The following is a 12,887-nucleotide window of genomic DNA, read 5'->3' on the forward strand; positions in this document are numbered from 1 at the left end:
GAGAATGACGGGTCTCATGATTGAAAGTCGTGTGTCACAACGTTTAGGGATTGTACCTCAGTTTTTGTTTCTGGTCCTCTATCTATGAACGCTTATCTTTAATTCTTTCTAATTTTTCCTTCATGCCTCTTACAGCCTTTCTCCTGGGCCTCTCTGTCCTTATCATCACTTTTATCCAGCAGAGCTTATTTTTTCTGGGTGTGATCACGGCTAAGCTGCTCTGGGCCTTTTTCTGGAAATGTCCTGATTCTGTCTCGGTACATTTCTGGAGCTCCTCTTTCTTGACATGAGATATAATTGAACTTTCAGTGGTGTGGATGAATGGGTCATCTGCCTCCGAGGAGTGGCTGTCTGCTGTGGTTAGCCGATGGTCAGCTATTATTTATTTCTAATTTCTTTATCTTCTTGCGTGTCTTTTCTGCTTTAGGCCTTGCATGTGTCTGCCTTGACTCTCTTCCCGGTCTGCACAGGCATCGATGGCTTTATATCCTTTATGGATTTCTTTTCCAGGGCTGTTTTCTGGCAGTGGGGGGGCTGTTTTATTAATGATTTTGATTGTTAATTTTGGATTTTTATGGATTCATTACAACAAGTTTGAAGAGAACAAGCTATTTGATTCAACAATTAAACATTTGATCACAATACAAAAAGTTAAATGGTTGTTATTGCGTTTCAAAATCCTAATTCTGATTATGTGAAATGAGCTTACACGTTGCGCTACATAAAATGAAGATTGAATCGTTAAGGTGAAGGGCCTGCTGGTCACGGAAAACCGTAATGCAGAATCAAGAAGGACACCTCTACCTCTGGATCACATACTTAACAGGCTACTGTTTTTCTCTATCTCCATTTTTAGGATTATAATGATCAGATTCGCCAGGAGCAGCTGAGGGAGCTGTCATTTTTGAATGGGTCAGATGACACAAATAGAGGAAGAGGCTCCCGCGGACGTGGAATTCGACTTCCTCCGACAGCCGCAGCAAGGTAAGCCACCCTCTTATCTCTGCTTGGAGTCTTCATGGAGTTTGTGTTTTTGCCTCCGTGTCTCCGGGGGTTAAGGCCTGGAATAGATTTCAGGGTGGGCCTGTGTTAAAATGGGTGTTCTGCTTTTTCGTAGGATATATTAGGGCACTTTTCCAAAAAACAAATAGTTTATTCCTACTGTGGGACATTCACATAACTGAATTATTAGGACCATGCAAAATTTATCAAGGCAGTCAAACGGTCCTTTGCAGAACACGGCATCTTTCGCTGTGCTGAGTTCGTTCCATTTGAATTGTTCGCACCATTTTGCAGAGAAACATCGGGCCTTTCCCGTTATCGTAGTTGGTGGAAATGATTGCAGATGACTGACTGGTTCGTCAATGGCTGACAAATCCTTTGGTGGTTCTGTCACAGCATACTTGTCCTTTGGGGTAGCTAAAGCCCAGTATCCTCAGACGAAGACACCATTGAAATGTTTGCCAAACGCTGTTGCATATTGTGTGTCTCATTTGTGCCCAGATGTTCCTCTTCATCTAAACGAGGCTTTTTGAAAAACCTTCATACTCCGGTTTGTTTTGCCATGTCAGAAATAATCCGTCAAAATCAGAAACTATCTCTTGGTGTTCGTCAAAACTACTCACTTGAGCAACTTAAGGTTCTGTTAACTGTCTAATGACAACGACCAATCAGGTTACACATGCACCGTAACACCGCCCCATTCGTTTATTTATTTATTGAAAAGTAGCTGTGCCCCCGTGGCTCTGCCCACCTCATAATGAAGGAAAGAGTCTGCCGACTTTCAGAAGGCACTGTGTGTGGTGACAGAAAACGCACTGCTTATATCTGACCCACTCTCTCGTACTTAACTGAAGATGATCTACCAAGACGTTACTTTCAGATTTATAAATTACTAGTAGTCCCCCGTGGCTCCGCCCACCTAGTAGTGTAACAGGACAAAATTTAAAAATCAATGAAAAAAATTTTTAAAAATGTAATTTGTATTGAGAAGAATTGATAGCTTTCGTATCGTGATATCTCTGCCAATGAGCAGCTACCTTCTAAAACACACGTAGCTGTGCTCTCTCTCAAAAACGTCAAACGTTACTCATTAACAATCTCTAGATGATAATATCTGCTGAACAAACAAGTATCTCTAGCTAAGCGGAGGCGAGGTCCGCTCCAACACGCGGCGCGAGGTAGAGTGACTCGAATGGCGCGTGAGTGAGGAGGGCCCCGCCCACATCCCCCTCCCCTCGGCCCGCAGCCTCTCTCTCGGATTCGCACAAATAAATCAGTACTGTAAGCGAACTATGATACTTAGCATGATGAGAGAAGTCACAAAATCAACCGGAATGTTCAAGCAAATTCTACGAAAAAACCCGATCTAAATCCGTGGAGTAGTTCTCTCGTGAAAAGTGGGCAGACATACAGAGCTGACTCGAACGAAGACTGGCACGTGAGTGAGGATGGCACCATCTGGCTCCCCACTTCTGATGTCACGCTTCTCCCTCCCCTCGGCCCGCAGACTCTGTATGAGATTAGCACGAAGAAATCGCTCCTGCAAGCGAACTCTGATACTTAAATGTAAAATCAACCGGAATGTTCAAGCAAATTATAGTAAAAAAACGATCTAAATCCGTGAAGTAGTTCTCTTGTGAAAAGCAGACAGACAGACATTGGATTTTACATACAGTCATATGAAAAAGTTTGGGAACCCCTCTTAATTCTTTGGATTTTTGTTTCTCATTGGCTGAGCTTTCAAAGTAGCAACTTTAAATATCTGACATGCCTTATGGACACAGTAGGATTTCAGCAGTGACTTTAAGTTTATTGGATTAACAGAAAATATGTAATATGCATCATAACAAAATTACACAGGTGCATAAATGTGGGCCCCCCAATAGAGATATGACATCAATACTTAGCTGAGCCTCCTTTTGTCCTCTAGACGCTGTCCTCCTATAGCCTCTGATGAGTGTCTGATTCTGGATGGAGGTATTGTTCACTATTCTTCATACAAAATCTCTCCAGTTCAGTTCAATTTGATGGACAGCCTGCTTCAAATCATCCCATAGATTTCCGATGATATTCAAGTCAGGGGACTGTGACGGCCATTCCAGAACATTGTACTTCTCCCTCTGCATGAATGCCTTTGTAGATTTCCAACTTTGTTTTGGGTCATTGTCTTGTTGGAATATCCAACCCCTGTGTAACTTCAACTTTGTGACTGATGCTTCAATTGCTTGATTGATTGGGTTGAATTCATCCGACCCTCGACTTTAGCAAGGGCCCCAGTCCCTGAACTAGCCACACAGCCCCACAGCATGATGGAACCTCCACCAAATTTGACAGTAGGTAGCAGGTGTTTGTCTTGGAATGCGGTGTTTTTCTTCCGCCATGTAAAGTGCTTTTTGTTCTGACCAAATAACTCAATTTGTATCTCATCAGTCCAAAGCACCCACCCATCCATCCATTTTCCAACCCGCTGAATCCGAACACAGGGTCACGGGGGTCTGCTGGAGCCAATCCCATCCAACACAGGGCACAAGGCAGGAACCAATCCCGGGCAGGGTGCCAACCCACCGCAGGACACACACAAACACACCCACACACCAAGCACACACTAGGGGCCTATTTAGAATCGCCAATCCACCTAACCTGCATGTCTTTGGACTGTGGGAGGAAACCCACGCAGACACGGGGAGAACATGCAAACTCCACACAGGGAGGACCCGGGAAGCAAACCCAGGTCCCCAGGTCACCCAACTGCAAGGCAGCAGCGCTACCCACTGTGTCCAAAGCACTTTGTTCCCAAATGAATCTGGCTTGTCTAAATGAGCATTGGCATTCAACAAATGATTCTGTTTGTGGTGTGAGTGCAGAAAGGGCTTCTTTCTCATCACCCTGCCATACAGATGTTCTTTGTGCAAATTGTGCTGAATTGTAGAACGATGTACAGATACACCATCTGCAGCAAGATGTTCTTGCAGGTCTTTGGAGGTGATCTGTGGCTTGTCTGTCACCATTCTCACAATCCTGCTCATATGCCGCTCCTGTATTTTCTTGGCCTGCCAGACCTGCTGGGTTTAACAGCAACTGTGCCTGTGGCCTTCCATTTCCTGATTCCATTCCTTACAGTTACAGAAACTGACAGTTTAAACCTCTGAGATGGCTTTTTGTAGCCTTCACCTAAACCAGGAGACTCAAAAATCTTTGTTTTCAGATCTTTGGAGAGTTGCTTTGAGGATCCCATGCTGTCACTCTTCAGAGGAGAGTCAAAGGGAAGGAAGCACAACTTGTAATTGACCACCTTAAATACCTTTATATCTCATGATGGGACACACCTGTCTATGAAGTTCAAGGCTTGACGAGCTCATCACACCAAGTAATCAGCATTGAGCAGTGACAGGCATTCAAATCAGCACAATGACAAGGGGACCCACATTTGTGCACAGCCAGTTTTTCACATTTGATTTAATTTCATACAACTAAATACACTGCCGCCTCGCAGTTAGGAGACCTGGATCGCTTCCTGGGTCCTTCCTGCATGGAGTTTGCATGTTCTCCCCGTTTACAGGGCGGAGTGGTGGCTCTGAGGCTAAGGATCTGCGCTGGTATCCCAAAGGTTGCTGGTTCGAATCCCCGTCACTGCCAAAAAGGCCACTGCTCTGCTGGGCCCTTGAGCAAGGCCCTTAACCTGTAATTGCTCCAGGGGTGCTGTACAATGGCTGACCCTGCGCTCTGACCCCAAGGGGTATGCAAAAATTACCAAATTCCTAATACAAGAAATTGTATAAGGCGAAATAAAGAACAAAAAAAAAAAAAAGGTTTCCTCCCAAAGTCCAAAGACATGCAGGTTAGGTGCATTGGTGATCCTAAATTGTTCCTAGTGTGTGCTTGGTGTGTGTGTGTGTTTGTGCCCTGTGGTGGGCTGGCGTCCTGCCCGGGGTTTGTTTCCTGCCTTGCGCCCTGTGTTGGCTGGGATTGGCTCCAGCAGACCCCTGTGACCCTGTAGTTAGGATATAGCGGGTTGGATAATGGATGGATGGATGGACAACTAAATACTGCGTCACTAAAAATCTTTGTTCGGAAAACACCGCAGTACTCAGATGTTCCTAGGAAATGAAAGACATACCACTGTTATTTTTACTGTTGAAAGAAAAGTCGATTATTATGCAGGCTGAGAGGGGGTCCCACACTTTTTCATGTGACTGTATATAGAGATTCAGTAAACTAATGGGGCTTAACATACCACTTTGAAACTGAAGGACAGATAAAATAACAAATTAGAAAATTTAACAGAAAATTCACCACCTAACAGCTAATTTGTGGTGAGCCTAGTGGTGCACAAATGGCTGTCGTTGCTTCATCCAGGTGGATGCCACACATTAGTGGTGGCTAAAGTGGCTCCCCACTGACTATGAAAAGCGCTTTGAGTAGTGAGAGAAGGCACAATATAAATGTAAAGAATTGCTGTTATAATTATTATTATTATTAGGCAAGAGGAAAAGAGGAAGGCCTAAGAGAAGGTTTATGGTTGTGCTGAGAGAGGACAGGCAGGTGATGAGGACAGGAAGATATGGAAGAAGATGATCTGCTGTGGAGACCACTAATGGGAGCAGCTGAAAGAAAAAGAAGAAGAAGATTATTACTAGGGACGTTCAAAAAGTTTTGCACTTTTTTTTAACTCTATTTATTAAGAATTTCAAAAACAGATGACGTCGCTTTTCTCCATACGTTGTTACCTTCCTCTGTGATGCAGTTCTCCCAGTCACATGACACTCAGACACGACCAATCACTACTCCTCCCTCCCGCCTTCACCGTTTCCAATGAAAATATAAAAGTGTGGAAATGATTTGAACGTCCCTTGTATTTTAAATAGGACACTGGCTATTTGTGTAATTCATAAGGTTCATATTTACTTATATTTAAACAACTACGTGTGGAAGTGTGTGTGTCTGTCTGTCCGGCCCGGAAGTGCGAGGCTACAGCATGAAGCTCAAAGAGCTGGCGAGACGACCCCAAGTTCACGAGTCAGAAGAAGAAAGAAGTGCGAGGCTACAGAATGAAGCTGAAAGAAAGCGCCAAACTGAAACCGTCGAGGAAAGAGGAACTCGCTTAGCCGCTGATAGACAAGGGGGTGGCGAACAAAACGAGACCACCGACTCTGCATTTCAATTTTTTTTCCTGACGATTTCAATAGTTTCTAGCAGCCCGGGCTTACACAGCTAGTTAATTATAATGTTAAATAAAAAAATGACCGGCCAAAGTGCTGCTTGAGGCGATCTCCGCACCCTGTACCCTGGCCCTGCTGCTCTTCATTATTAGGATACAATCAAGTGGGCAAACTCCATAGAGAAAAAATGGGATTAGTAGGAAAATAAGCAAAGAGAAGGTATAATATTGGTAAATGTATAATTAATTTAAATCTCACACTGATGCACTTTTCTGAATGCAAAATAAGAGACAAAGAAGGGCTGATGTTAGGGTCATTTATAGTTGGTCAGCAGCTGTCCCTTAGGGTGTTAAAGATGCCATGCAGGTACTGGCATGTCCAGCCGGGATCCTTACCCAGCTGGGGCACCAATGGTATGGAAGGACAGGGGAAGACAGTTGGCTTAGGGCATTGTCTCCCCCGAGGCACTAGATGGCAGCCTCCTTGAGTGATGCCACTTCTTGTGGATTCCCACGGGGCACATTGGGAACTGTAGTTTGTTAGCTCGGCCCCCTTGGGTTCTGTGGGTTCCGCCAGGGGGGACTTGGTCAGGATCCAGCCTCACCCGTAAGTATTCCCGAGCCACGGTCTCAGGACTCTTTACATAAAAGGAGCTGCCTGCCTGAACTCCGGGAGCCACAGTCAGCAGGAGAAGGATTAAGCTTGCTGGAGGAGCGGTGCCAGGACGACAGAGAATTAGAGCTGTGGTTTGTGGTGTGGGAAACACTTCCTTGTAATCGTTTTCGCACTATGAAAACCTTGTTGGCTCACTTGTGTCCAAGCCTTTGTGTCAGGAGTTTGGGGACCTGCAGCACCCCCTTGGGACTGCAAGGGTTTGCCAATTAGACAATGAGATCGAGTACAGGAAGAATGACTCGGTGATTGTGAGATTGGTTTGGAGCAAAGACCTTTGGGTACAGAAGACCCCTCTGGACTGAACTTGAGAACTGCTGTACTAAAGATCAGGTGCGTCGGGAACTTGACAGAAATGTGTAACATGCACCCTGCCCGCTCCAGCAGTTTTTTTTTTTTGTTTAGCGTTGTGACTGTAGATGGCGCTATACCAGATGGACATGGGAGGCAACCCTACTAAAACAAAGTGCTTTTATTTTTCTTTACTCGTGGAGAACGTCTTCCCCATTCCCACGAGTCCACCACACACAGTCCAAAGCACATTACTGCACAATGCTATTCTTCTTCACTCCTCTCCTCCTGACTCTGGCTCCCGGGGTGGTGGCTGCTGGCTCCTTTTATAACCCACCCAGGCTATTTCCGGCTGCACTTCCAGGTGTGGCACAGGAACAACTACAGCAGCCCCTGGCGGCATCCCCGGATCTCAACAGGGTTGTAGAGAACTCCATCTCCCATGGAGCCCTGCAGGAATCCGAGGCACCACTGCCACTCAGTGGGGCTGCCATCTAGCATCCTGGGGAAGGTACTTTTCCAACCAGGCTTGCTCCCATACAATGAAGAGGCGTCCCGGCCGAACAAGGACCCTGGCCGTGTGTGACAGCGCCCGTCATTTATTGTGCTTTTCACATCTCCTAATTCTGACGAGCAGCAGGGAGTTCAGGCTGACCTCGACACGAGCAGTTCACTTCCAACAACAGCCAGCCGGGCCTGTTAATAAGCCATTCTTAGGAGACCCCGGTGACAGAGCAGCAGCTACTGCGACGCGGAAAGGAAAGATGAATGCAGCAGCTGCTGGAATTGTAGCTCATTAGCCACCACTGGGACTCCTGTGCCCGACACGAACAGCTGAAAACAAGAGGCGGTAGGTGGGGGGCCGGGGGGGGGGGGGGATTCACATTAGGCGAGGGAGAGGGAAGAAGAAGAAGGAGGAAGAACACTCTGGACACAAGGCGAGGAGTTCACGCTTTCACATTTCAGTGTGGTTCGCTACCTTAAGGCGGTGGGGCTGAAACTGCAAAGATGTCAGATGAATGCCCACCCCTGGCTCACCGAGCGTGCCACTTAATCTGAATGGTGAAGGCATGCAAAGCGCCGTACTCAATCTGCGTAATGATAACATAGACGTCATTTATTGTCGTGTTACCTCATTATGAAGTGAGGGACACAGCTTGCCATGGACTTTATGGACTGAACGGCAACAGGGAGGCCGGGTTGATAAATCACGATAGGACCCCCGGATTAATAAGCGTCATAAGAAAAGACCGTGAGAGTTCAAATTAAGATGCAAATTCACGGACATCTTTTACTTCTGTCACACATTTTCATCCATAATGAAGTGCTTTACAAGTGGAAACATTATTCTTATTTTTATGTATGTATCTGGACAAAGAAAAACACACGCGTGCTAAAACGAAACCTACTAGGATTACGGGACGAGCTTTACGCTATGAGGTGGGCGCAGTAAATCTTACCGGGGAGAACCACCTTAATTTTAGTCCCCTCTCAATCACAGACGGCATCTTCACGGCTCAGTTAAGCTTTTTTACCTTTTATAGAACGTCTGTAAAAAAAAATAAATAAATAACGTCGGGTTCAATTTGTGCCGTGGGAATCGACCTTCTCGGCAAAATTCCGTTATTTGAGCGATTCCGACGAACTATAAATTGCCCAAGTCCTCTGGTCAGAGTGCCAAAAGTGGAAAATAAAAGAACTGCAGCAGGACCCCTTGTTGTGTGCGCTGAATAACAGGATGGGCTGGGGTACCCACCCCCCACACGTCAATAAGCGCAATTTATTTCGAAAAGCCAGAGGGATACGTTCATAACGTTAGTCGAGCAAGGGTGTCACTCCTAGCATTTGTTTGATTGTCCTTTTGTATTTAAGTTTAAGAATTTCGACAGAAGTCATCGTTGGATTTTCTGTAGGTCAAGCTGTTTTTGAAGGATATGAGGTGTAACCACAAGGGGCGCCAGAGAGCCCCAAAGCACAGAGCCTGCCATACACCACGCGTTATTAGGATAACATGAAGGCTTTTTATTCTCTCCCATGGCACGTCCCACGATCCTCTCCAACAAATCCAACAATAAAATGACAATTCTTCCTCCTCCTCTCCTCCAGTTGAGTGTAGCCCACTGCCTCCCGATTCTGACTCATCCATGTGTGGCATCGGGCTCCTGTTTATGCCAGATCCGGGAGTGTTTCCGGTGCCACGTCATACCTCCGGGAAACGCTTCATAAGAAAAGTAGGGAGGTCCTTCCCCAACAGCGCCCTCTATGGATACTTAGGGACCCTGGCAGAGCCGCACCTCCGCACTGCAATTCCCGAAGTATCCCTGTGGATGTCCCAACTGGGTTCCAGTATAAGGACCACTGCCACCTAGCATACAGGGGATGTAACAACTCCCGATTCCTGGCTATTGCTGGCACGTCTATTTCCTGAACACAGAGTTATTTCTCCAGTCCGCCGGCCAATGTGTTTTCATCGTCGCCCTGGCCTCCTATCCAAGGTAAAATGTTTATTCCAACTCACCCGAGATGCCCGTTCTCCTCTTACACTGGATAAATACAGGACCAAACTGGGCCAGAAAAGACAAAAACGATGCTACTTGTTTGAAGGAGATCGGTCAATCATTTGGGAAGTTATCGTTGTACGTAGGTCTTGGTGTTTAGTACGGATATCTCAGAAATTCCTCTTTGTAAACTTGTGTATCTTTGCTAGGATGCAGTTTTCAAGGAAAAAATTGTAATTTTACGACGTGAAAATCAGTTTCGATTTTCCACGGGCACTGCGCTAAATCAACTTTTCTCGATATTTTACATATCGTAGATTCAGAGTCTGAACTTAACTCAATAACGCATCTTTGACATCATCACCAAACTTCCACTTCCGTAAAAGTAAAATAACTTCAACTGCCATGTGCTTGTATGTACAATGACTCTGAATTTTAGATTTTTTAATTTTGGATTTTGAACTTTTGTATCGTATAGTATGTTGTGTTTTCTTTCTCCTAATTATTCAATGGATTAACTTGATATTGAGGCTTTTTGAGGCCAGGGTTTTTATGATGGTTTCCCTTCCCCATTCCAGGTGAAATTTAGCATCTCAGTAAGTCTTTAATCTCAAGTTTGCAAAGCTAACGGGAAAATTATATTCATTGTTTTAACGTAGTCATTTTTCTTTTTTTTTTTTTTTTGGTAAGGGGGCGTGGTGTAGCAGTGCCACCCCCTCCACCAGGAAGAGGAGCCGGGGTGCCAAGAGGAGTTCCGGTTAGTCGTGCATCTGTGCCCGTGACCCCAGCTGCCCGGGGGATGCCAGCCCCAAGAGCAAGAGGCACTCTAGCGGCCCCAGGATACAGACCACCACCACCTCCGACTCCCCATGAAGAATACGACGACTATGTAAGTAAACAGTTCACAACGTTCTTTTAGTGTCTTGATTGTGTCAATGTGCTTGGCTACAGAAATTAAAAAGAAAAGCTTTTAGGTTTTGTCAGAGAAGCAGCCATTTTAGCCGCCTGTCTCGTGGCAGTGAGTGGCATTGTGGTGACAGGTGCAAGATGTCACGTTCTGGCAATACTCCGGTTATTGGAAAGATCCACATGTGTGTTGGGATCGGTGTATTCTGTTCTTTAATGCCTCTTGTAGAGTTGGTGTTGGACCTCAAGGCATTTGATATTGGCACTTACTTGAAAGACTTATCATTTTTTTTACGATCTTTCCGTACCACCATGTTGGATTTGTGCTGGCACCACTATTTTTGGGAATTTTGTGTTGGCCATTTCCTTAGGATTCCCCAGGAATGCACGACATGTGATGTCATCAGCACGTCCAGTGGCAAGGCCACCAAAGTCATTCCTTCCTTATCCAGGTTTGGATTGAATTAACATTTGGTGTGTCATATTCTGTGGTCACTATTCAGGGAGTGAACGTGGAGGTGGTCCACTCTTACAAGTACTTGGGGGTCCACATCAGGGACAAGTTGGGCTGGACTTGTAACACAGAGGGCTTAGAGGAGGAAAGGGTAGAGCAGGGTCTTCCGTCTTAGGAGACTGTGTGGGAAGTGAGATCCTTCACATCTTCTACAAGTCTGTGATGGCCAGTGTGGTGTGCTGGGCTGATGACATCACCTCAAGGGAGACCCACCTAATCGACAAGTTAATATGAAGGGCAGGATCAGCTATGGGACACACTCTGGACCCCCTGGAGGTCATAGCAAAGGAAAGGATGAAAGTAAAGCTGAGTGACACAGTACTGTCACAGATACTGTGACACAGTAACCAGAGGTGGGTAGTAACGAGTTACATTTACTTGAGTAACTATTTTAAAAAATTGTACTTCTAAGAGTAGTTTTACTGCACCATACTTTTTACTTTTACTTGAGTACATTTGTGAAGAAGAAAAGCTACTCTTACTCCGCTACATTGGGCAACACTCAAATCGTTACCTTTTTTCCATTTACACATTAGATACGCTATATTTTTGCCAGAGAGAAGTCGCCAGTGGATCTACTGCATGACTGTTTCACCAATCAGACGTAGCAACAATAATCACATGACTCCGTTTCACCAATCAGACGTAACCATGCAGTCACATGACCACACACAAACTTCCTGCGTCTTGCAGCCTGTGAGAGACTTTTAGTCATGCGGGGCTCCTGTTCACTGCTAAATGGTCACAGCTTCACTGCAAGAACCTTGAGAGCCAACTGCTGCTGAAGCCTAACCATCACTTCACTGAGTGAAAACAAGAACGTTTCAACCAAACATTCATAGGCACAGACAGTCAAGGTCAAGTGAGACTTCTTGTACGTGCACACGCTGCCTTGTTCTAATGTTATGTTCTATCAGCTGTGCTATTTGGAGGGCAAGTGAATATGCAGAATTATACGGTCAGTGTACAGTCAGGTTATCTTGTCACTGTAAGTAGTTGGCACTGTTCCAACATACGTGTTACCTACTGTAGGTATCGGCTTCAAAAGCTTTCTTGTGAAAAACTGAGGTTTGGAACTTTGTGTTATTTGTGCATCTTAATTTTGTAAAGATCCATCCATCCATCATCCAACCCGCTATATCCTAACTACAAGGTCACGGGGGTCTGCTGGAGCCAATCCCAGCCAACACAGGGCACAAGGCAGGAAACAAACCCTGGACAGGCCCGCCAGCCCACTGCAGATTTTGTAAAGATGTTATTTATTTTTACTCATTTTTTATTTTATTATTTGGAAATAGCAGAATTTGCACATTACTGTATTTTATATTTTTGTCTGTCTCATTACAACATTTCTAAAAAATAAATTATTTAATATGTTCAAACAGTTACTCAGTACTTGAGTAGTCTTTTCACCAAATACTTTTTTACTCTTACTTGAGTCATTTTATTTTGAAGTAACGCTACTCTTACTTGAGTATAATTTTTGGCTACTCTACCCACCTCTGACAGTAACACTGAGGACTTTCAGCTAATGAATCATTCAGCACATGGGGGTCAGGAAACATGATGGGGGGCTTTCATACCAACAGCAATACGTCTGTATAGCACCTGAATGGGACTGGGATGGCCAAATTCTCTTTCATTTTAAATATTCTTCCTTTTTAATCATTCTGGGGTGTGTTCAGACCATAGTGAGTGTCTGTCTGTCTCTCTATCTATTATATAGTGCTTTTCCTATCTATCTATCTATTATATAGTGCCTTTCACTCTATCTATCTATCTATCTATCTATCTGTCTATCTATTATATAGTGCCTTTCCTATCTATCTATCTATCTATCTGTCT

General features: G+C 44.9%; 1 protein-coding gene across 7 annotated transcripts in view; it reads left to right on the forward strand.

Annotated features, from left to right (window-relative positions):
- khdrbs2 (KH domain containing, RNA binding, signal transduction associated 2) overlaps nt 1-12,887 on the forward strand; it is a 784,395-nt gene that overhangs the window by 311,164 nt on the left and 460,344 nt on the right. For 6 of the 7 annotated variants that reach the window (XR_007933519.1, XR_007933520.1, XM_051919154.1 and 3 more), the window contains exons 5-6: nt 857-984; nt 10,313-10,511. Coding sequence is in view for 5 of the 7 variants with exons in the window: in XM_051919154.1 (XP_051775114.1) it covers nt 857-984; nt 10,313-10,511 (327 nt within the window). In the remaining 2 variants the exon portion in view is untranslated. The remainder of the gene's footprint in view (nt 1-856; nt 985-10,312; nt 10,512-12,887) is intronic. The other variant, XM_051919152.1, reaches the window with a different exon arrangement.

Source organism: Erpetoichthys calabaricus, chromosome 15, assembly GCF_900747795.2.
Source record: "Erpetoichthys calabaricus chromosome 15, fErpCal1.3, whole genome shotgun sequence".
NCBI classification, from domain to species: domain Eukaryota; kingdom Metazoa; phylum Chordata; class Cladistia; order Polypteriformes; family Polypteridae; genus Erpetoichthys; species Erpetoichthys calabaricus.